General features: G+C 38.1%; 1 protein-coding gene across 1 annotated transcript in view; it reads left to right on the top strand.

The window, feature by feature from the left end:
- Positions 1-9420: 9420 nt before the first annotated feature.
- Positions 9421-26028, top strand: part of Vcf2 (VCP nuclear cofactor family member 2) — a 35016-nt gene continuing 18408 nt past the window's right edge. Inside the window, exon 1 of the mRNA XM_071606066.1 lies at positions 9421-9428. Within this exon, the coding sequence (XP_071462167.1) occupies positions 9421-9428 (8 nt within the window). The remainder of the gene's footprint in view (positions 9429-26028) is intronic.

Raw genomic sequence — 26028 nt, forward strand, 5'->3', positions numbered from 1 at the left:
AGGCATACCAACAGGAGAGTTGGGACCTCTATTTGATATCCTAAAAGGTCCATCAGATCCAAATTCACCCCGCATGTTAACGCCTGAAGCAAGAAAGGCATTAAAAATTATTGAAACATATATGGAAAATATGCATTTGGATAGAATTGATATAACTTTGCCTTTATTATTTATTGTAATACCAACAAAAAATATTCCTACAGGAATATTTTGGCAAGAAGGTCCATTATTGTGGATACATTTATCTTATTCTCCTAACACTATTCTTACTAGGTATCCTGAGGCTGTAGGACAATTAATACTCAAAGGAATAAAAGCAGCAAAGGGAGTGTTTGGAATTTCTCCCAATAAAATTATTACTCCATATACTATGGATCAAATTGATGAGTTAGCTAATGAGTTAAATACTTGGGCAATAATCATGTGTAAATCTAATGTTTCATTTGATAATCACTTACCATCTAATCCTTTGTTGTCTTTTTGGTCTTCGCATCCTGTAGTTTTTCCAAAAATGACAAGAAAAACCCCTATCATGAATGCTCCAAATGTATTCACTGATGGGTCAAATAATGGTACAGCAGCAGTAGTTACCCCTGATCAAACTTTTACATTTTTAGTACCCAAAGAATCAGCTCAAAAGGTAGAGCTTAATGCAGTTTTACAAGCTTTTGTGATGTTTAAAGATTCTGTATTTAATTTATTCTCTGATAGTCAGTATGTAGTTAATGCTATAGTATCCCTTGAAGATGCTGGTAGGATTTCCCCTTCCTCTACTGTTTTCTCTTTGTTTTCTGCTATACAAAGTCTAATCTGGGACAGAAAAGATCCATTCTTTATAGGACATATCAGAGCACATACAGGATTGCCTGGAGCCCTTAGTTTGGGCAACGATTTAGCAGATAAAACTACACATGACATACATATTTTCTCTACACTAGAAGAAGCTACACATTTTCATAAAAGGTTCCATGTCAATGCTAATACTTTACAAAAGCGTTTTAAAATAACTAAGGAACAAGCTAGACAAATAATAAAACAATGTCAAAATTGTGTAACCTTTTTACCACAAGTTAATCTTGGAGTCAATCCTAGAGGACTGATACCTAACCATATTTGGCAGATGGACGTCACACACTTGCCACAATTTGGAAAATTAAAATATTTGCATGTTACAGTTGATACTTCTTCCGGATTTTTGATGGGCTCCCTTCATTCCGGAGAAAAAACTAAAGATGTTATAGCTCATTGCTTACAAAATTTTGCCACTGTGGGCGTTCCAAAACAGTTAAAAACAGATAATGGTCCTGGTTATACTTCTACCTCTTTTAAACAATTTTGCTCATCATTTGGCATTACTCATATAACAGGAATTCCATACAATCCACAAGGACAAGGCATAGTTGAAAGAGCTCATCAAACTATTAAAATGTACTTACTAAAGCAAAAAGAGGGAATTGGAAAGGGGTATATGTCACCAAAAGATAAACTTAAAATAACCCTTTTTACTCTAAACTTTTTAAATTTGGATTCCTCAGGGCTTAGTGCTGCGGAAAGGCATATGTGTCCAAAAAATGTACATAAGCCTAAGGTACTTTGGAAGGATATTCTAACAGGACAATGGAAAGGTCCTGACCCAGTGATTGTCTGGAGTTGCCAACTTCAAATTGCCAACTTCAGCAATTTGTGTTTTTCCACAGGGAGAACAGCAGCCGATTTGGATTCCAGAGAGATTAACTAAAACAATTTCTACAGGCCAAAAGGAAGATGATTTGACTCAAATCCATAACAGCTGATATCCAGAACTCCAGTTTGGCTATTCTTACATCTGCGACAGTGATTAACCAGGATGCTTTTTTCAATATTTATTTTATTATTTGCCTTTTCCCACATCATAAAGTTCTATTTTATTTTTGAGCTCATACAGACCTAGGTTAATGTTTTTCTGATCAGTTTTATTTTTTGACTGTGGAGTTTTTAAGCATTGCAATGGAGATTTCACCTAGGTAAAGCTTCAAGGCCTTTACTATTGTCTTAAGTGTTGTATGTTATGTGTGCACACTTCTGTTTTGTGTTGTATGTCTGTATGTGCGTATGTCCATATATCATATATGAGGAGCGCTCATGAATAAATGGATCCGATTTTTTTTTATTCACGTGATTTTAATGGTTTAATTTAGATTGGGTAAACAGCTGTTGAAAATTGTTTTAATATGTGAACTAATAGGAGGTTAACAGATCTGTTTGTTTACTTTCACCTTTCCTTCTCATGATATTTAATAATTCTGTTCAGGATAATGTAAATTGTTCAAAAAATTGTTTTCTTAGTGCCTGTTGGAATGTTACATAATTTTTTTCTTAGCATCATTGCCAGAACTCCTATCTTCATCCCAGTGCCGGTGAAGACAAAGATAAAACCAAACTACAGCTTCTTCGATAGTTATCACAACAAACTGTAAAAACTGATGCATCAATGAATAATAACTCCACAAGTAATGCTCAATTAAGGAGTCGATTTACTTTGGGAGGAAATGGACATATTGACAGATTCCTCTGCTTTGAATTGCTTGCAGACCTTGCCTGGACTATGTATCACTTGTATGCATTGTGAACTATCTGTTGGTACAGCGAATTGTGGTAGTGCTGGAGTATTTTTGTTGATGGTGTCACCGGTGGTACAATTTTTCAAAGGAGCCCTCAATTGGCTTAGTGTCATAGCATTTTGCATCCTCCTCCCTTCTGCTAGTGATGGTCTAAAATTTGGGGGCCAATGGCTTATACTGGACCGGTAGTCAGTGACGGGTATGATCCAATTGCAGTGGTATCAACCTAAGACAGGAGGCTGACGCCTAAAGGTCAGTTTTCCGATGACGGGTAAGAACCATATGTTGAATTGGACAACCTACCAGGCACGGTCCTTAAGCCACATTAACCTCACTCCCCCACTGGCACCAAGGCCAAATTTGGGGGCCAACAGAGGTGAGGCAAAGAACCTCACCCCCCCACTGGTGCATAGACCTATCCACAAGTATGGCTGTATGCTGGACCGGTAGTCAGTGACGGGTATGATCCAATTGCAGTGGTACCAACCTAAGACAGGAGGCTGACGCCTAGAGGTCAGTTCATCCGATGACGGGTAAGGACCATATGTTGAATTGGACTGCCTAACAGGCACGGTCCCTAAGCCACATTGCTTGTTGTTTAATTAAACAAAAAGGGGGAGATGCTGAGAGCTATGGCTGAGTCTGTATGGCCCCTGGCATTTTGCCAACAGTATTGATTGACAGGCGCCTCTGCCTGTCCGCCTCTGCCGCAACTTTTGAGTTCTCGCACTATTTTGGAGTTCTCGTGGGGATTTCCGGGGATTCCCCGAGAGTTCCCATTGGTTGGGGAAGTGCAGGAGGAGGGATTTCCGGGAGAGATAGTTCCGGCTGGGGGTTCCTGGACAAGCCTCGTGGCGCGTTCGGGAGGATTCCCCGGGAGCTGTGTGAAGTGTTCTCCTGCAGTTTAAAAATAAAGTTTGTTCCTGCTTCAGTGGCTCGTGATTTGTGCCCAGCCAGACTGCGGCACTTGGGGTTAAAATCTACATAATTTTAAAATTAGGGAGGATAAAAAGAAGGGCTATACTTAAAATGGTAACAACTGGATCACAAAATGGCTACTATGATTGGAACTTTACATCCCAATTAAGGCTAAATACTATATTTTGAAAAATGGACCATCAAACTTTCTATTTCTCACAAGAGCCAGCAGCATGCAATATCAACCTGGGAGAGGAATAGGTATCCAACTCCAAACCATGAGAACTGTAGCATGGGCTTTACTCAGAAAAGCCTTGGGTCACAGTTCCCCTAGAGCCTTGGGAATCCAGTCCCTGCCCCAGTGTCAGGAAGGCAGGATAGGAAGACAAAGACTATTCTCAAACTTTAAGATTTAATACTGCCAGGCATGGGGACACATGCCTGTAATTCCAGTGGCTTGGGAGGCTGAGGGAGGAGGACCACGAGTTTGAAGCCAACTTCAGCAATTTAGCAAGGATCTAAGCAACTCAGGAGACCCCTGTCTCTAAATTAAAAAAAAAAAAAAAAAAGCCTGAGGATGTGGCTCAGTGGTTAAGCATCCCTGAGTTTGATCCCCTATACCAAAATAAATAAATTAATTAAATAAATTAAAGATTTAATGCTGCTTTCCCTGTTGGGTTTTGGACTTACATGATACAAGTTCCCCTTTCTTCTTTACTATTGTATGGAAATGTCTATCCTATACCTCTCCCATTATTATGTTTTGGCAGCATAAAACTTCTTTGGTTTCACAGGATCATAGCTGGAGAGAAATTTGCCTCAAGATTAATAGTATCTTGAGTCTTATCCATATGATATTTAGATTACACTTTGGATTTAGTCTTTAAACTTGATCCTGGAATATGTTAAAACTTTTGGGATTATTGACATGGAATGAATATATTTTTGGTATGAGAATGGTATGAATTTGGGTGCCAGGGGATAAATGCTAAGGTTTGAATGTGTCCCTTACCAAAATTCAGATGTTGCCAGTGTTTTAAGAGGCAAGGCCTTTAAGAAGTGATTAGATCACTCCTCCCCCATGAAGGGATTAAGGGTCTTAATAAAATCGTGATCATGTACATTTAGTATCTTGCCGTTCTACCTTTTTCCAAGTCCTTCAAAATATGTAGCCCCACTAGACAACTGAACCTTCTGGAACCTTGATGTTATACTTTCCAGCCTCCACAAGGGGGGGGGGATGAATTTCCATTTTTTATCAACTACCTAGTACTTGGTCTTACCGACTAAGAGGTATTCCTTCCTCTTCAATTTGTTGGAAGAGTTTCAGGACTGTCATTAAACTTCTTTAAATGATTTCTAGAATTCACTCATGAAATTGTCTGGTCCTGAAGTTTTCTTTGATGGGAGGTTTTTGATTACGAGTCTGTATTCTTAATTCTTGATCCATTCATATTTTCTATTTCTTCATGATTTAGTTTATATAGGATATAGGATGTATGTTTCCAGGAATTTATTCATTTCTTCTAAGTTATCCAGTTTTGGGACCTAATTGTTTGTAGTAGTATCTTATGATCCTTTGTTTTTCTGTGGTATCAGATATGAAGCCTCCTCTTTGATATATAATTTATTTATTTAATGTTTTCTCTTTTTCTTGATTCTAGCTAAGAGTTTATCAATTTTGTTTATCCTTTCAATAAACAATATTCATCACAAAAGGAATAGACTAAGCCCCTTTCCAGAAAAAATACAAAATTACATATATATGTACATGATCAGAAAAGTGAGTTTCCTTTTTTAAATGTGAAACCCAATTTCTAACCAGAAAAATGCTTACTGGCTAAATTTTGAAAACTAATGAATCTCAAGACAAATGCATTTTCTTTTACTAAGCCTTGTGTTCTCAAAATTCTCAAATGGAAAATTGCATATCACTTAAAAACAATTATTAAGAGTCTTGATCATTTAAAAATCATACTATTTTTAGCTTTTTCTAGATTGACCAGAAAAGTAATATCTTAATTTTGTTTTCAAGGTTTTATATTAATGGGTAAATTCAAAACTTTTTAATAATTTGTCAGGCATTTGTATTATCTATTTATAAATTCATTTCTGATTTATACTATCTGCACATTATTTGAAATGTTATTATGCTTATTGATTTTCAGTAGTCATTTAAAAATTCATAATTTTTATCTTTTGTAGTTCCAAAATGGGACAAATATTTTTGAGATTGTCATTTGTATTTTAAATGTTCATGTTCTTTTAAAAATCCCTTTATATTAAAGTATACCATTTTAATAAAAAGGTGCATATATTACAAGTATACAGGTCAGTAGATTTTCATGAATTCAGTACACTTCTGTCACCAGCATGCAGATAAAATAACACAATCTGACCATCATCCCACAGTCTCCACTATGTCCAATTTTAATGATTATCTCATCTCCTATTCTGATTTTGTTTTCTCACATTTCAATACATTTATCTTGTAGAAATAGTACATTTAAAATTTTTTTTTAGTTGTAGATGGACACAATATCTTAATTTTGTTTATTTAGTTTTTTTTTTTAATGTGATGCTGAGAATTGAACCCAGTGCCTCACGCATGCTAGGCAAGTGCTTTACCACTAAGCCACAACCCCAGCCCTAGTACATTTGTTTTTTACTTGGTCTTTACAATAAAGTTTTCAACTATAAATCTCATGTACATTAAAGATATTCCAAGATAAATAGAACCCCAGGATAATTCTAAATGTGTTCTCATAATATAAACTGGAATTAATGAAATGACCTATTATCAAAACAGCAACAATGATATTTACATAATAATGACTTACAGATGAATACTAACTATCCTAATCCTACTTCCAAAAGAAAACCACTCTTTTAAAAAGTTTATATTTACATGTAAATTCTTTGTCTGAATTTGAGTTATCTCAAGGCTGCTGCTGATTCCAGCTTTAAAACCTAAAGTATCCACTTTGAAAGATTAGTTCAATGGTGTTGGCCCTGGGGGGGGGGGGATCATTGTCTTTATTTTGAATGACACAAAAAGAGTCACTACTTTACATGTATAAACTGTGTCTGTGTTGTACTAACCACATGAGTTTGGGAAATATAAAGCTGCCAACTAGCTATTTCTAATACTGAATAGATATTTTACAATTGTTAAACATTCCACATGTCCTCAAAACTAAAAGACAATTTTAATTTCATCTTCAGTATGCCAACATTGTGTATCTAAGAATTTGTTCTTGGGTTCTGTCCCAGAGAGGAAATCTCATCCTTAACCATTATGTTGAGTGGTCATTTAAAAGAAATGCTAATTAATATTTAACTCAGCATTTGATATGATAGGGTAAAGATAGAAAATGGTGAATAATAACTGCATTGATAAGAAGGATTGGAGACCTGTATAAATCTGTGCAAATATCCTCATAACCCTTAATGGTTAAGGGCAATTTCATACAACAAAATAAGAAGAAATTAAATTAATAACCTTAAAAAGGTTAAATGTCAGGGCTGGGGCTGGGACTCAGTGGTAGTGCACTTGCCTGGCATGAATGAGGCACTGGGTTTGATTCTCAGCACCACATATAAATACATAACTAAAATAAAGGTCTATCAACAACTAAAAACAATATTTTTTAAAAAGGCTAAATGTCTTTTTAAAAAACACAGAGGAATCTGAATAATCACATGCAACCTGGGGTTCTGTCAATGACAAGAAGGATTATGTTGTAGTTCATATCAAATTCAAGAGCATTAGACCACCAAACGTATAACCTAGTAGTTTCTCTTAATATAAGCATTATAATTGTAGTTAGGCCTCTTCTTTTCCACTTTTGTTTTTCTACTCCTTATTATCCTCATCTCCTGGGACTATTCAGAGTGTTTTCTTGAAGCATATGACTTTTTCTACTTTGTGCCTCTTCATTTCATTCTTTTCTTTTTCTCCATTTTCTACTCTATCACATTCTTTGTCACTGCTTGCATCTAGGGTATTTCTGCTTTCCCCTTTTGTTTCTGAAGATAGCTGTTGCGTAATTGCCTGGTGTCCAGCAAACCTTACTTCTGGTTTGTTTTCTATTTCACACAATAGTTGAGAAAATCTTTTCTGCTTGTTTATTTTATTGAACTGTCTTTATATTCCTTATACAGATGAAGGTCTTTGGGACCTAAAAATATAGTTTCAAGAGGGTCAAAAATAAAATAGGCCCGGTATGGTGGTGCATGCCTGTAATCCCAGTGGCTCAGGAGGCTGGGGCAGGAGGATCATCACCAGTTCAAAGCCAGCCTCAGCAATGGTGAGGTGCTAAGCAACTCAGTGGGGATGTGGCTCAGTGGTCAAGTGCCACTGAGTTCAATCCCTAGTACCAAAATAAATAAATAAAGTTGAATGCTGTTTGCTGGAGGCTTCACAGAACTCCTTTGGGAGTTCATCAATCCAGGCTAGCCAGCAGAGATAACCCTGTGTTTTGGTGAAGATCAGGTTGCCTACATGTCTTCATGGGGCCATGGGGACTTCATCAGGGCAGCTTTATTTCTAGGTTGTCCTTCATTGCCATGAAGATGCTGGAAGACCCCCTTCTCAAGGATAGAGACTACTCCCCTGTTTTGACTTCTAAGGCCAGGGATTAGTTTTGCCTGTGTTTGGACTAGAGATAAATAATAATATATAATATAATAAATAAATACATAAATAATATATATTCACTTCTTTGTATCTGGTTACTTTTTTTGTTTTGTTTTGGTGCTGGGGATTGAACCCAGGGATGCTCTATCACTGATCTACATCCCCAGCCCTTTTTTATTTTGAGACAGGGTCTCACTAAATTACTGAGGCTGGTCTTGAACTTGTGATCCTCCTGCCTCAGCCTCCCAAGTCAGTGGTATTTCAGGTGTGCACCACCATGCCTGGCTGTATCTGATTACTTTAAACACAATGTCATGTTTATGAAATTCTTGCAGGTTGTGTAGAGTTTATTTCATTCTTATTACTATATAGTTATCCATGTGTCAATGTATCACATTTTATTTATTGATTCTATTGTTGATGGACATTTGAGAAGTTTCTAGTTGAAAGTTAATTGTGTTATATGAATATTCATGTACACATCTTTTGGTATATATGTATGTGTTCTTGTTGGGTATATGCCAGAGTGGTAAATTGCTGCACTATATATAATATGTATATTCTCAATTTTAGGAGATACTGACAAAGAGTTTTTGGAAGAGATTATACTAATTTACACTCCCATCAACAGTGTATAAAATGTTTGGTTGCTTTGCATTTTAATCACTACTTACTAAATCAAACTGATGAATAATTTACCTTGTGGCTTATTTCCTTTTCATGAATTCTTTCCTAATCAGATGTACATTATGTTAATTATTTTCCTTATGTTTAAAATTTCTTAACAAAATAGATATTCTGATGTATCTCAGAGATAATTATCAAATATTTTTCTCCCAAATATTTAACATTCATTTATCCATTAGTAGGACAAAGATTACTGATGTTTTCTCTGTTGTTTTTATTTTCTCAGACTTGCTCACTGTAACATTTTGAAAATTCAGTTTATTTACTTTTAGGTTTTCTTATTTAAAAGGAAAACAGAGGAAGATATAAATGACTTGCGTGTAGACTCAGATTCTTCCTTTTAACACTCTCTCTCTCTCTCTCTCTCTCTCTCTCTCTCTCTCTATATATATATATATATATATATATATATATATATATATATATTTCACTGAGGCTGGTTCAAATTAGCATATAATTATATTTTTAAAATTTCCCACTTACCCCAAGATAATGTAGAAGTTTGTTGCTGAAACCTGTGGATATGGGTGAAGCTAATGTGGTGTACTTGTAGAGTCTCAGTACCAGTGTGGGACTATGGACAGGTAAGCCTCTGAAAGGGTGGCCAGGGCCATACTTGTATGGGTAGAGACACCTGGGTCATTTAGGAGTAGAGGGAAATTTGGGTACATACCTGCCAGTTATTCAAGATCTTCCTTCAAAATTTACTCTTTGTTTTTTTCCTTCTATTTTCCACAGGGATAATATTAGCAGTGATATCTCACCTGAGGTCTTATAGGTGCTAGGGCTGGAAGAACTGTGAGGAGAAAGGGTAGGAAAAGGGTGGGAAGGAGTGTGGAACCCCTGAAGTCCAGGTACCTATAATAGGTAGCAGTATTTTAAGCCAAGAAAGAGAAGTCCGACTGTTTCCTTTCAACCTGTGGCAACTAAGGATTAGAGCTCAGAAATGGAGAATATTAAGCCAGTCTGAGAGAAACATATTTGGGGCCTGTCAGCACTGCAGCTTATCGCAGAGAGTTGGAATTCTCGGAAATCTCTCCCTCCCTTAGGATGTGATAAGGGTCACAGAGTGGTAAGTGTGGGAAGATTGGTGGTGGAGGCTGGGGTTGGAATAGTGGCATGGAGCTTATTTAGAGCAAGAATACAATGCTCAACTGGAGAAGATAGGGGCAAGGCTCCGGTAAGAAGACTCGCTTTGGAGTGCCATGTGGATACGATAGTGGGAATGCCCCAAAGCATGGGTTTTAGAATAGTTTCCACCTAGTGATTCCATGCTGGCTTCTGTGTCTTCCATGGGTCCACTATTCCCTGCCCTCACTTATTTCAGTAGACAAAAAGAAAAGAGGAAGAAGAGTAAAAAAAGATGGAGTGTATATGCTTAATGGTAAGAATACTATGTTCCAGAGGCAGAGAGAAGCAGGATGGGATACAAAGAAAGATATCTGTTCTGCCAAGGTTTTGAAGGAACAAATTGTTGCAGAGATGAAGGCAAAGGGGTTGGAGTACATACAGGTGGTATTAATCACACTCAACCTCACCAACAGATGGTTCATTTATTTTTTTAAAATAAAGGATGATGGTAGTGGTAGAGAAATAGATTGTGTGATAGAGAAGAGGAGGGGGAATAAAGGCTAATATTTTCTAGCCCTCCCTCCCCCATTCTGTGTTTTTCCTTTTCTCTCTTCTCATGACCAGAAGTCTAGACAGGAAGCAGAGGTCGGTTACCAAGGAAACTGAAGCTGAGTATGCTTGATTGGTGAGCTTGTGAGATAAAACAAAATTGCTTTTCACAATGCAGAATCTTATGGAGGATGGGTATAATCCAAATAAACAAAGATTCATTTATCCTTAATTATTTTGCATACACATATAAATGCACAAAGAAAAACACAGATTTTCCTATAGGTTTAATCACCATATGGAATGAGCTTGAATCCTAACTGTCACCTTCCATTCTTTCTGCTGGCTCTATGCTGCCGACCTCTCAATATGCCTCATATTTGAATGTGATGGAATCTTGGTAAAATTGCCTCTGTCCATGGCTCAGACAGCTAGAGGGAAAGGAATTGGGGGTGGTGCGGAGAAGCACAATTTCAGCTAGCTTTAAAAACATAAAGATATAAATCTCAGCATCAAAATATCTCCCTAGAAATTTCCTAAAATCCAAGAAAATCTAACTAAAGTACTGGTCTTTCAATGTCTAATTAATATGTATTCATTTTTGGTCAAGTATCAGAGAGTTCTATGCAAATGTAATTAGAATACATCACCATTCCTTATACATTGGTGCCCCAAGTGTAACAAATGTGAACTGCATTATTTTAACAGCTGTAGGCAGATAAGAGGAGTATTTTTCCATACAAATGCTGAGTAACGAAGTTTAAACAAGTATCTGTATTTTTCAAGGTATTGAATATGCCTGTTAATTTTTTTTTTATTATGGAAAACTGAAACAGGTAATCTACCACTGGACATAGATTTGTCTGATGGGAAAATGCATTCTACTCTGTGGTAACCACTTTCTGATACTGTCTCCCTTGTTAGATTTTTAACAAAGATCATCCTCTGCTTATATACTCTGAAATTATTTCAGAAAAGACATGCTGATGTCAAGTGTGTTCTAATAATGTGATCTCCACAGAGACCTTAGAATTTAAAATGAGTCTGCCTCAGTTAAAGTGAGTTTTACAAGGGGGAGGAAAAAAGGTTTTGTTTTCTTTTGTTCTGCATATTGATTACATATTTATTACATTCCCAGCTTTTTAAGTTTTTTTTTTTTGAAACAGGATGAGTTGCTTGGGGCCTTGTTAAGTTGTTGAGGCTGGCCTTGAACTTGGGATCCTCCTACCTCTGCCTCCCAAGTTGCTAGGATTACAGGTATATACCACTCATGCCTGGCATGGATTGTTTATTTCATCTGAGAATTACAAACATGCAATAAGTTCGGTATCTTAAAGCTTTTAAATGGTATTTCTTGATTCTGTTAGGCTAATTACTTGTGGGAGTTAGGGGAAACAGAAATGTTATTGACATTAATATCTTTCTGGCAATTTTAGTTGCCATAACCTTTTGCAGTTTGAGAAAATTCTGATATGGAAATTAATTCTCATGGGTTAGGCCTACTTTCCATGCAATACCTCCTATAACCCTTTGCACAACCACTCTGATGTAGATATTACCCTCAGTTTACAGATGATATACCTAAAGGTGAGAAGGGACAAACCTACGTCTTTCTGTATTTGAAGTCTGTGCTCAGAAACCATACCTTATCATGTCTGCCTGTCAAGTTCTTCCACTTTGATCTTGTAGGACAGTCTGGAGTGATAATCTTAGAAATTTTTATATTTTTTTTTCATTGTGTGACCATCATAGGATGTACTTACACAAAATGAGATGGCTACACTCAACATTTACTGGTTGATATAATCGCATGAGATCACCATTGTTTACATGGTCTGTTTATCCCATTCTGTGGTATTTTGTTACATTAGCCCTAGCAAACTAATATTCCATATCAATGCTCAAATTTCCATTGCATTTAGCTTATGAATCCTATAGGCATTCAATAGATACTTTTTTTTATTAATAAGAGGCTGAATGGAGAAACGAGAATGTAATTAGTGGATACAGAGCAGTTAACTTCATATATAGTCATACATCACATAACAATATTTATCCATTCATCTGTTGACAAGCACCTGGACTGGTTCTAAGAACTGGCTATTATGAATTGCACTGTGATAAACATCATTGTGCTTGTACCACTTGAATAAGCTGAAGAAGGAAACTGAAGAAGACTTTAGAAGATGGAAAACTCCCCCACATTCATGGATAGGCAGAATTAATATTGCAAAATGGTCATGCTACCCAAAGCATTACACAGATTTAATGTACTCCCCATAAAAATACCCGTGACATTATTCACAGAACTAGAAAAAACAGTCCTAAAATTCAGTTGGAAGAATAAGAGAACCAGAATTGCCAAAGCAATCCTGAGCAAGAAGAGCTTCAGCTAATCCTGAAGGCATCATAATACCTGATCGAATTATACTACAGAGCTCTAATAACCAAATAGGATCAAAATAGACATGAAGACCAATGGAATACAATAGAATACACGGAGACAAAACCACATAGATACAGTCATCTAATACCAAATAAAAGTGCCAAAAATATATGTTGGAAAAAAGATAGCCTTTTTAACAAATGATGCTGGGAAAATTGGATATGTATAACAATGAAGTTAAATCTGTGTCTCCCATCCTGCACAAAAGTCAACTTAAAGTGAATAAAAGACCTAGGAATTAGACCAGAAACTTTGCAACTGCTAGAAGAAAACATAGGGTCAACACTCTAACATACTGGTGTAGCCCCTGACTTCCTTAACAAAACTCCTGAATTGCAAGAAGTACAATCAAATATCAATAAGTGGGATGGACTCAAATTAAAAAGTTTCTGCGCAGCAAAGGAATCAATTAAGAGTATGAAGAGACAGCTGAAAGAATGGGAAAAGATCTTTGCCTCCTCCTCCTCTGATAGGGAATCCAGAATATATAAAGAACTCAAAAAACTTAATACCCAGAAAACAAGTAACCCAATTAATGAATGGGCAAAAGAACTAAACAAATACTTCTCAAAAAAAATAATTACAAGTGGCCAACAAATATATGAAAAATGTCCTTTCCTTTTTCTTTTTTTTGTAGTATCCCTGTTTGGTTTTGCTATCAAAGTAATGTTGTCCTTATAAAATGAGTTTGGAAGTATTCCTTCTCCTTTATTATTTTGGAAGAGTTTGAGGAGGATTGGTATTAGTTTGTTTTAAATGTTTGGTAGAATTCAGCAGTGAAAATAGAATTCCTGGGCTTTTCTTTAATTTTTATTATTGATCCAATATCCTTTATCATCATTTTAATTACTGATATGCATTTGTCTGATTTTTTATTATTTTATGATTTAGTCTTGGTAGGTTGTGTCTTGTAATTTATCCATTTCTTCTTGGTTATTTTATTCCTGGCAGATAGTTGTTCATGGTAGTCTCTTAAGACCTTTTGTTTTTTCTCTATGTTTACTGAGTGAGCTTGCTTCCTTCCTTCCCTATGGTGCTGAGGATCAAACCCAAGACCTCATGCATGCTAGGCAAGCCTTCTACAGCTGATCTATATCCCCAGCTCCAAAACTTCTTAAAAACAATTATTTTGGATTTTTTTGACTTGCAGTTTGTATGTCTCCCTTGCTTCAAGGTTGGCTACTGAGAAATTAGTGTATTCTTTTGGTTGTGTTCTGTGTTCTTGTTTTTTTTCCCATTGATATCTACACATTGGTAGAGCAGTCACCTCATCCAGACTTTATGGGCTAGTTTCTCTGTGGAAATATCTTCCCCTTTGATGATGTGTGAGGGATATGCTAGGGGAAAATGTGTGGTGGTTCTAGCATCATGGAAGGCACAGCTGTGCAGTGTTTATTCATAGCTGTCAGATGAGGTTAGTGTTGATGAAAATTGTAGTTACTTAGTGGCCAGACAGTGAATGTTTTCAGTGGTGGAGAGCATCATTGGGATCTTTGGGGGTGATGGCTGCTGAGATGTTCCCCATATCTTTTTCTCCCATTAAGGAAGTTGGGACTGAGAGGATACCTTTTGCAGAGCCACTCAAACATATAAGTGCAGGCAATGGCTTCCTCAATAGGACTCCCAGAGCTCAGGAAATAATACCAAGAATTAATAAATGGGATTGCATCAAATTAAAAGCTTCCACACAGCAAATGAAACAATTAAGAACATGAAGAGAGAACCTATAGAATGGCAGGAAATCTTTGCTAGCTACTTGTGACAGGGTATTAATATCAAGGAACTATAAAGACATCAAAATTATAATCCAGTCAATCAATGAGCAAATTAACTATTATAGTTTAAATATTAGGTGTCCAGCAAAAGCTCAAGTTGAGACAATGCAAGAAGGTTTAGAGGTGAAATGGTTGGTTTATGAGAGCCTTAACACAATCAGTAATGACCCTACATTTTTTCTTGTAGTTGTAAAGTTTCCAGTCTAATTCCTGTGTCTTTGATCCATGTTAAGTTGACCTGTGTACAGGGTGAGAGATATGAATCTAGTTTCATCCTTTCACATATGGATATCCAGTTTTCCCATAACTATTTGATAAAAAGACTGTCTTTTCTCCAATGTATGTTTTTTGTGCATTTGTCAAGGATCTGATTACTGTATCTTTGTGGGTTTGTGTCTGTGCCTTCTCATCTGCTGCAAGATTTGTATTAGTACAAAGAGAGAAGGGTAAAGATTTTCTTCTCTCTGTCTCCCACCCTCAGCATTTAGTATAAGCAAGTTGTAGTTTAGAAACAGCAAGAAGCACCATAGTCAAGTAAGTCTGGATACAAAAACTCTTCCTTCAGTTCTTGTTTATAGGCTTGCATAAATGAAGATCAACTGGTGTGACTGAAACTTCTGTGCAGGAGGTGTCATTTTAGTATCTCATAAACACCAGGGCTACCACAAAACATCATAGGATCCTGAGGTTCAGAGATATCCTATCATAGTTATTAAAAAAAGGGAAGAATGCTGGTTAGCCAGATAACTAAATATAAGTTAAAACAGAACTCAATGTCAAAATAAATCTTGAATGGAAAGATATGATGTAGTTTTTTTTTTTTTTTTTTTTTTTTTTTTTTTTTTTAAGTAGTTCTTCCCATTAGTTGTCTGGGTAACCTACTTTTCCTGTTTCATTGTTTGCCCCACCCTTTTTCCTGTACATTTTCTTTGATCAATTTCTGTCATTCTGACTGTGCAGGAAGCATTGCTTGTGTATATACACGTATGTGTATATACAAGAATCCTTGGAATAAACACACGGATGTCAATTCCATGTCTACAGATGGATTACTATAATCCATCTTCCATTTTGTGTTATAGTTAATATTTTCTCCTCCTGACTTTGATGACTCAGCTTCAGTTTCCCTGGAAACCAAAATTAGCTCTTTGTTTCAACCTCTTGACATAGGACTACAAAGAGAAGTGGATATTGTTTCCCCATCTGTCTCTGGTCTTCAATCACAGGGGCCCCTGCCTAAGCTAAGTGACCCAGTGCGGATGAGAAGCAGAGCCGTTACTAAGACAACGGAATTCCAAAGCCCTTTCAACCTGTGAGGCTCTTATCCTTCCTCTCAGCCTTCTATCAAGTAAGCAAGCTATATGATAAAAATATTTGCAGCAAGTAATGAAACCATTTAAAGATGAGTTATACATTTCAATAACGGTGGATTTTATTTTAAAACACTCTTTAAATAGCAAAAAAAGCTTTTGAATGGGAAATTTTTGATAAAATAAACGTGAAAAAGACATTTCAATAATAAAAAGGGATGTAATATCAGATTGCATCAACAAAATTAAGACAGCATAAATAGAGTGAATACTTTTTGGTTTTTAATCTCAGCTGTGCATCATACATAATCTCCCATGGTGCATTAGAGAAATGAGAGATGTCTGGGCCCCATCCCCAGAGATTCTGATTTAGTAGGTCTGGAATGTGGCCCTGGAATGGTATTAGTTTAAAACTCCATATATGGAAAGCATAGATGGCAGCTGTGGAAACAAAATCTACCTTCAAAAAGAAAATAAAAATCAGACCTATACAAAACTCTGTGTAAGACATTTTTGAAATATTTTTCCCCAATTACATTGAACCTGATGTTCTTCAAGTCCCACATCCTAAGGTATGGAAAATAAAAATAATCACTTTAATAATGAAATATTTTTTCTTTCTTGTGAAGACCCTTTATACCTGAGTTACTGTCAAATTTGGTCAAACATTTAATACAAAATTGCATAAGACCTAAAATGTTAGTTATCCTGAAAATTGAAATTGCTCCAAATTCACTTGATAGAGACAAATACTAGTTGTGCTAATTCTTACTAATAATCTTATTTTTAGATGGGGGGTCTCACTGTGTTGCCCAGGCTGGCCTTGATTTCATGAAATCCTCCTGCCTCAGAGTCTTGAGTAGATGGAATTACAGGTGGGCACCACTATGCTTGGCTAAATTTTTACAAATTATCTTAAGTTGAATTTTTTAGTCAAGATGTTTATTTTAACAAGTTAATAAAGGTGTGAAAGTTTTAAGGTAAAATATTATTACAATTAGCAATTATTACAATTAGCAATTTCTGGTGCCATTCTTCCTTATCCTGATATCCTTCACCTTAAACTTTTAGTTTTTTCTTCTGGTATTTACTTTCCTATTTCTGTATGTTAAACATATATGGCTTATTATCAATTTTAGTCACATCTCCTGATTTATTATGGGAAATGAATTTTTACCTTTCTTCGTTATCCAAAAGGCCCTATCATTTTCTCTGTTCTGTCTGTGCCTTATACATTGCAATTCTGGATTTGGTATAGTGTTTCCTTTGGTACATATGTTGAATTGTACAAAAAGGCATTAAAGGCATAGTGGAAACACTATTTGATGTTAACTCCTAATCAGGAACTTTGGATCTCTCATCAGGTAGAGAACTTACACAAATATTTGTAAATATAGAGTTGATAATACCTGGCCTTTTCCAGAGCAGATTCAGGGAATACTGGGGAAGAGAAGGAAGGGAGGGAAGAAAGGAGGGAAGGAAAGGTGAGGAAGAGAAAGAGAGATTCCCCAATCTGATGAATTTACAAGGCCTGTTCAAGATGCCTTTCAGGCCCCGGGCTGTACAAGGTCTTTGATTCAGCTTATAATTCTTTAAAGATGGAGATGAGGAAGGAATCAGCACAAATAGTGATTAGCATCCAATGATTGAAAACTTTGGGTATAGTCCTTAGAATGCATATATATATCAGAGTACCATAATATTTACTAGGCAAGTGGAGGAAAAGAAACCTAAAGAGGAGACTTAGAAGAAGCAGTTAGAGGTTGGAAGGTGCTGCTGTCACAGGGGTTCAAGAATGAGAAAATTTCACAAAGAAAGGAATTTCAACCATGCCCAGGAATACAAAGAGACCAAGTAAAATATGGGCAACAGTAAAGCATTTAACTCTTGCAATAAGAAAATAATTGGTGATTGTGTTAAGGAAAAATTCCATGGACTGGAGAGGCAGAGGACAGATTGTTATGTATTGAAGATGAATGGAGAGGTGATCAAATGAAACAAGATAGTGTAACCTACACTTTTAAAAGCGTGGCATTGGAAAGAATGAATTATAAGGTGGTAGTAGAAGTATGGTTGTGTTTTAGGTTTTTTATTTTTTGGTCAAACTGACTCCAAAACTTAGTGGTTTAAAAACACTGAAATTGTATTACATCTCATGAATTTGTTGACTGGGCAGTTCTTCTATTCTACTGGGTATTACCTGTAGAATAGTATTCTCAGTGTGTCTCAGCACTCAGTGTTTCTCAACAGGTCACTGATCTGGTGGGGATTATATAAGATGATTTCATTCATATATCTGACACTTTGGAAGGAAAAGCTTATAAGGATGGGATAAGCTGTTCCCTTTTGCCTCTCCCTACTATCCCAGGGCCTCTCTGCCTGTTCTTTCCTTCAGGTATGCCGGACATCTCATATGGGATCTCAGGGCTCCTAAAGTTTAAATCAGAAACTGACAGTTCCCTTTAAGACTAAGCCTGGAACTGGCATAGTGTCAATGCTTCTATATTTTTTTGATCAAAGCAATGCCAGAAAAGTCCATATTTATGCTACCTCTCCTTGAAGGAATTGTAACCATCTTAAATCTGCCAGTATTCAGAGAGTGACTTTTATTCTCCTTGTCTGTCATCATTTCTTTGCCATTTTTAAGGGTAAAGGGGCAATGCCCAGTAGATGAAAGCATATTTGTGGTGTTAGGGATTGAAGGATTGTGCCCAGGGGCACTTTACCACTGAGCTACATTCCCAGCCATTTTTATTTTGAAACAGGGTGTTGCTAAATTGCTGAGGCCTGTCTTGAACTTGTGATCTTTCTGCCTTAGCATCCCAAGTCACTGGGATTTCAGGTGAGTGCCACCACACCAAAAACCACTTTGTTTGTTTGTTTTGGTATCAGAGATTTAACAGAGGGATGCTCAAACTCTGTGGTGCTCGTTTTAACACAGGTATGGGGAGTGAGGGAGCTTCTCTACTGAAAATATATTTTCTTAGGAATAAGCATGAGGGATAAGGCATTTTGGGGAGGATCTCTTGCTCTCTTGGAAATTTATGGAATTCTCTCTCATATTTCTTACTTCTTGCTAGGGAACTAACATCATTTATATACTGATAAAATAATAAAGAAAAATAATTCTGATAATTAAGAAATGTCTTTGCAAATCTTTCTTACAGAAAAATTCCAATTGATGTAGACACTATGCCCTTATAGGAAATGGAGCTTCCTTTTTTCAGTGTAGTCTGGAAAGTCACTCACTTCCAAATAATACAGAATGGAATGGAAAAATAGTAACTTTATAGCAAACAACACTACCTTAATCAAGCAATCAAGGTTAAATAATCAGGAATAACTCATGTTTCTATGTATTCCCCTCTTATAATACCCTGAATCCTGAGAAATTTATAATCCAGAAGAGATTAAAGAGACTAAGGAGTCATGATAACTAAATGAGATACTAAAAGAGAAAAAGAATAGCAATGTAAAAAGTAAGAACATGTAAATAAAGTCTCTAGCTTACCAATATTAATTTCTTAGTTTTGAAAGGTGTTCCATAGTTATATCAGATGCAACAATAGGGGAAACTGGGTGAATTATATATGGAGACTCTCTGCAACTTTTCTGTAAATCTAAAATTATTCTCAAAAAAGTTTATTTAAAAAATAGTGGCATTCTGCATTTCTTCCAGGTGTGTTTTTTGTTTCTACAAACATTTCATGACTCCAAGCTCCATATCCTAGGCATTTCTCCATGAAGGAATTGTAACCATCTTAAATCTCCAGTATTCAGAGAGTGACTAGAGCCTGAGTGGAGTTTTACAACATAGAAGAAACCAAGATCAGCTCCAGAAAGCAAAATTCTTAAATTCTATCCACCCCTGATTAAATCATCCAGCAGACATGGAAAACATGACCAAGTACAAGGAATTATCACCACAAAAGCCTACTCTTTTAGAATGTGGAAAGGTGTGTGGAATTTAGGTAAAGAGCATTAAGGAAAAATCTATTCATGACACGTTAAAAAATGGCAAGGCAGAATTTATTCAGGATCATTGAAATAGGTGTAGGAACTACTGCAATGGGATTTTGTAGTGGTTGGAAAGAGATTGGGCTCAATTCCAAATACAACAAGGAAAAGTAAAAGTTTATTGTGAAGAAGCAGGGTGGAGGGTCAGAGCCTGGATAATTGCTAAAAAGAAATATTAGGGATAAGGGGGATTCTGACTAAACCAACCTGACAGATTTCTTGTTGAAGGCAAGCAGGGTGATTGGACATCACTTGGAGGATAGTGAGTATGATGAACCTGATTAGATATGGAGGATGGGGTAAACTGGCTAAACTGAAATAGTATTCTTGTTAAAATTGTACAATGCAAGAATAGACATGGATGCCCCAAAGTCAAAGTAACCAACTAGAAAAGAGAGTTTAGAGGAGCCTGAGTGGAGTTTTGTCAAAAAAAAAAAAAAAAGAATCTTTGTCAGTTCCTCTCTTCTTCGAGAGGAGACATTTTTACTTTTCTCTGAACAATATAAATCATTTTGTGTGTTTGTCTGATGTTCAATAACAATGGTACAACCTGGGGCTTAGTAGTAGAAGATATTTGCTGGATGGTGTTAGCAGTCAGGTATTTAAATGAGGGGAATTTCTATAAAAAAATAGAAAAACAAAGATTAATATTTGGAAACCCAGTTTGACTCTGACAAGTAGCCAGTCAAAACAATTTCCACACTTGAGCTCATAGCATCTTTAGATGGTGCCATGAGGATGGCAGTGGCAATCTGTTAAATTTCCTGATTTGCAGTTAGAATGTCTGTGGGAATAATTGCAGATGTTTCAGTGTACTTTCTGTTTTAGTGACCCACACAGCAGTGGGCATAAAGGTGATTTCTTTGAAGTTTATATCAAGTCATCCAGTTTCAACTTGCAGTGGCTTTAGGGAAAGGGTAATTTTAGTTCTTAGTGATGCCCATACAGGAGGGTGGGAAAAATACTGGAAACATTAATTTGCTGGGCTGTAGCCAGATGTTGGAAGAAACTAGAAGAAATCATGATTAAATCCAGTTTATAGGAAGAAAACAAAACCTCAGAGACGATGAAAAGAGCTAGAATCTAATAACCCACAAGGCACAAGGGTGTATTAGAGTCTCTTTCTACTGAAACAAAATTTCTCTCTACAACCCATTCTCATTTCTGATGAAACATAATGAAATTAAAGACATTTTTGTTTCTTGTCTCATTAGATTTGGCCTGATTATTTACATATATACTGGGAGAATGTTAACTGATTCATAGTCTTTTTTTTTTTTATTGTGGGTTGTTCAAAACATTACAAATTTCTTGACATATCATATTCCACACTTTGATTCAAGTGGGTTATGAACTCCCACCTTCACCCCATACACAGATTGCAGAATCACATCAGTTACACATCCATTGATTTACCTATTGCCATACTAGTGTCTGTTGTGCTCCGCTGCCTTTCCCATCCTCCACCCTCCCCCCTCCCCACCTCTCCCCTCCCCTCCCCTCCTCTCTCTCTACCCCCTCCACTGTATAACCCTGAGGGTCTCCTTCCATTACCATGCAATTTCCCTTCTCTCTCCCTTTCCCTCCCACCTCTCATCCCTGTTAAATGTTAATCTTCTTCTCCTGCTCTTCGTCCCTACTCTGATCTTAGTTACTCTCCTTATATCAAAGAAGACATTTGGCATTTGTTTTTTAGGGATTGGCTAGCTTCACTTAGCATAATCTGCTCTAATGCCATCCATTTCCCTGTAAATTCTATGATTTTGTCATTTTTTAATGCAGAGTAATACTCCATTGTGTATAAATGCCACATTTTTTTATCCATTCGTCTATTGAAGGGCATCTAGGTTGGTTCCACAATCTTGCTATTGTGAACTGTGCTGCTATGAACATCAATGTAGCAGTGTCCCTGTAGCATGCTCTTTTTAGGTCTTTAGGGAATAGACCAAGAAGGGGAATAGCTGGGTCAAATGGTGGCTCCATTCCCAGCTTTCCAAGAAATCTCCATACTGCTTTCCAAATTGGCTGCACCAATCTGCAGTCCCACCAGCAATGTACAAGTGTACCCTTTTCCCCACATCCTCGCCAGCACTTGTTGTTGTTTGACTTCATAATGGCTGCCAATCTTACTGGAGTGAGATGGTATCTTAGGGTGGTTTTGATTTGCATTTCTCTGACTGCTAGAGATGTTGAGCATTTTTTCATGTACTTGTTGATTGACTGTATGTCCTCCTCTGAGAAGTGTCTGTTCAGGTCCTTGGCCCATTTGTTGATTGGGTTGTTCTCTTATTGTCTAATTTTTTGAGTTCTTTGTATACTCTGGATATTAGGGCTCTATTGGGTGTAGGCTCCCTATTTACCTCTCTTATTGTTTCTTTTGCTGAGAAAAAACTTTTTAGTTTGAGTAAGTCCCATTTGTTGATTCTAGTTAGTAACTTTTGTGCTATGGGTGTCCTATTGAGGAATTTGGAGTCCGACCCCACCGAATGTAGATCGTAGCCAACTTTTTCTTCTATCAGATGGCGTGTCTCTGATTTGATATCAAGCTCCTTGATCCATTTTGAATTAACTTTTGTGCATGGCGAGAGAAAGGGATTCAGTTTCATTTTGTTGCATATGGATTTCCAGTTTTCCCAGCACCATTTGTTGAAGATGCTATCCTTCCTCCATTGCATGCTTTTAGCCCCTTTATCAAATATAAGATAGTTGTAGTTTTGTGGATTGGTTTCTGTGTCCTCTATTCTGTACCATTGTCCACCCGCCTGTTTTGGTACCAGTACCATGCTGTTTTTGTTACTATTGCTCTGTAGTATAGTTTGAAGTCTGGTATCGCTATACCGCCTGATTCACACTTCCTGCTTAGCATTGTTTTTGCTATTCTGGGTCTTTTATTTTTCCATATGAATTTCATGATTGCTTTCTCTATTTCTACAAGAAATGCCGTTGGGATTTTGATTGGCATTGCATTAAACCTATAGAGAACTTTTGGTAATATCGCCATTTTGATGATGTTAGTTCTGCCTATCCATGAACAGGGTATATTTTTCCATCTTCTAAGATCATCTTCTATTTCTCTCTTTAGGGTTCTGTAGTTTTCATTGTATAAGTCTTTCACCTCTTTTGTTAGGTTGATTCCCAAGTATTTTATTTTTTTTGAAGATATTTTGAATGGAGTGGTTGTCCTCATTTCCGTTTCAGAGGATTTGTCGCTGATATACAGGAATGCCTTTGATTTATGCGTGTTGATTTTATATCCTGCCACTTTGCTGAATTCATTTATTAGCTCTAATAGTTTCTTTGTAGAGCCTTTTGGGTCTGCTAGGTATAGAATCATATCATCTGCAAATAGTGATAATTTAAGTTCTTCTTTTCCTATTTTTATGCCTTTAATTTCTTTCGTCTGTCTAATTGCTCTGGCCAGTGTTTCGAGAACTATGTTGAACAGAAGTGGAGAGAGAGGGCATCCCTGTCTTGTTCCAGATTTTAGAGGGAATGCCTTCAGTTTTTCTCCATTCAGAATGATGCTAGCCTGAGGCCTAGCATAGATTGCTTTTACAATATTGAGGTATGTTCCTGTTATCCCTAGTTTTTCTAGAGTTTTGAACATAAAGGGATGCTGTACTTTGTCGAATGGTTTTTCCGCATCTATTGAGATGATCATATGGTTCTTATTTTTAAGTCTATTGATGTGGTGAATAACATTTATTGATTTCCGTATATTGAACCAGCCTTGCATCCCAGGGATGAATCCTACTTGATCATGGTGCACAATTTTTTTGATATGTTTTTGTATCCGATTCACCAGAATTTTGTTGAGGATTTTTGCATCTAGGTTCATTAGAGATATTGGTCTGTAGTTTTCTTTCTTTGAAGTGTCTTTGTCTGGTTTAGGTATCAGGGTGATGTTGGCGACTCTGCTCTGCCCCTACTCCAATTAGGGTGGTGTGTGTACCACGCCGGCAGGCTCCTGGGCCTGATCCGCCGGTCTGTTGCAGGTCTGCCTACCTTGGAGGCGCGGGCGGCGGATCTGCCCTGCCCCTCCTACCACGCCTGCGGACCCCTGGGCCTGATCTGCAGGTTGGTCACAGGTCTGCTCACCCTGCGGGCACGGGTGGCGATTCCGCTCCGCCCCCACTCCAATTGGGGTCACGTGGCCACCACACCGGCAGGGCCTGATCCGGGCGTGGGAGAAGGATCTGCTCTGCCCCTACTCCAGTTGGGGTGACGTGTGTACCACACTGGCAGGCCACTGGGCCTGACCCTCCAGGTTGTCACAGGTCTGTTTACCTTGCAAGCGCGAACGGCAGCTCTGCCCTGCCCCTCCTACCACGCCCATGTACCACTGGGTCGCGGGTCTGCCCACTTTGCAGGTGCGGGTGGCGGCTCCGCTCCGCCCCCTCTCCAATTGGGGTCACGCGGTCACCACGCTGGCGAGCCGCTGGGCCTGCTCCGGGCGCTGGCGGCGGCCCGGCTCCTCCCCTCTGGCTCGACGACAAATTGAGGAGACTCGGGTGTCTGTGCCTCACCCCCCCTACCAGGAGACCAACTGTTTCTGTCGCCGCTTGTATTGATGAAGTTCTCTCCTCCGCTGCTTTCTGATGACATCAGATCTCTGCCATGTTGGTATCCTATGCGAATGGCAGCATTTCGTTCCCCTTGCCGGGCAACCAAAGCAACGGGTGAGTCCTGACCGGCCCTCAGCAGGACCCGGACCGAGAAGCAGTTTCCGCGGGCTCCTAGCCCCGGGCCAGGGAAGTTCTGGGAGCCGGAACTCAGCTGCTCCGTGCTCGGTGTAAGCTCCTATAAGGGTAGGCTCCAAGAAGCAGTCCCCGCGGGCTCAGTTCCGGGAGCCGGAATTCGGCTGCTTAGTGCTTGGTGTATGCTCTGATAGGAGCAGGGTCCAAGAAGCAGCCTCCGCAGGCTCAGCAGCCCTGGGCCAGGGCGGTTCCGGGAGCCGGAACTCGGCCGCCCCGCGCTCGGTGTTCGCTCCGATAAGATCAGGTTCTAAGAAGCACCCAGGCACTGAACCCTAGCAATCTGTCTGCAAGCCGCAGGCGAATGGCAGCCTGAAATTACCTGTTCTATGGCTGAATGAGCTGCGGTCAGTCGAAAACAGGGATGGTGATGTCAGCTTTCCAACATGGTGGCTGCTGGCCTCCTCTGTGGTCTGACCGGTGTGGAGAACCGAGATGGACCGCTTCCTTCCCCCGTCTCGAACCCAGAATTCAGCCCTGAGTACGGTTCTTGCACGGCTGGCAGAAACTGCAGCGCTGTATCCCTGCGTCGCTATCTCCTCGTTTCCCAGCGCGCGCTGCAGACTCTAGCCGCGGGGCGATTTGCTGAATAAGCAGTGTTACCCTCCGTGTGACAAACCTCTTGCGTTTGAGTCCCCGTAGCCGATCCTCGTGCGATGGAAATCCTTCCTCCAGGTTCCGGAGCACCCCACTATTGCTGGAAATTCCTAACAAGATAGCCTTTAGCCGTCCTGACTTGTCATACTCCCACACAGTGAAGCAGCACACGGGGGCAATGCACTCCCCTCGCCGCCATCTTCTGTCATTTTGAGCTTGCTTACCTGGATGTTTTCATAAGAAATCTCAGGGTAGATTTTTGAAAATCTCTTAAGGCAGGAAGCCAAGCCACACAGTTGCCACTATATTTTGTCTTCAGTATGTATAGATTTGGGCAAATTATTTTCTCATGGTTTTCAGTATATCTTGAGGTTCTGGGGCTGCCACTGACCTAAGAGTGACCTTCATTACTCACGTAAGCTTGAGAACCCTGTACACCAGGTATAAGACCAATTTTTCAAAGGGGCTGTGTGAACTTTGGCTCCATGAACTTAACTCTAGTTACTTTAAACTACCTAATCATATCTGATTCTATATATCATTCTCAAATATAGCATTCTAATCAAAGCCTTGCTAATATAATTTATGTTTCCAATTATATCCTTTTGCAGGGAGAACAGATTCTTATTGAGTTTGTACAGATAATTTTATTGCCATGAAAATAA

The sequence above is a fragment of the Marmota flaviventris genome, chromosome X (assembly GCF_047511675.1).
Source record: "Marmota flaviventris isolate mMarFla1 chromosome X, mMarFla1.hap1, whole genome shotgun sequence".
Taxonomy (NCBI): Eukaryota; Metazoa; Chordata; class Mammalia; order Rodentia; family Sciuridae; genus Marmota; species Marmota flaviventris.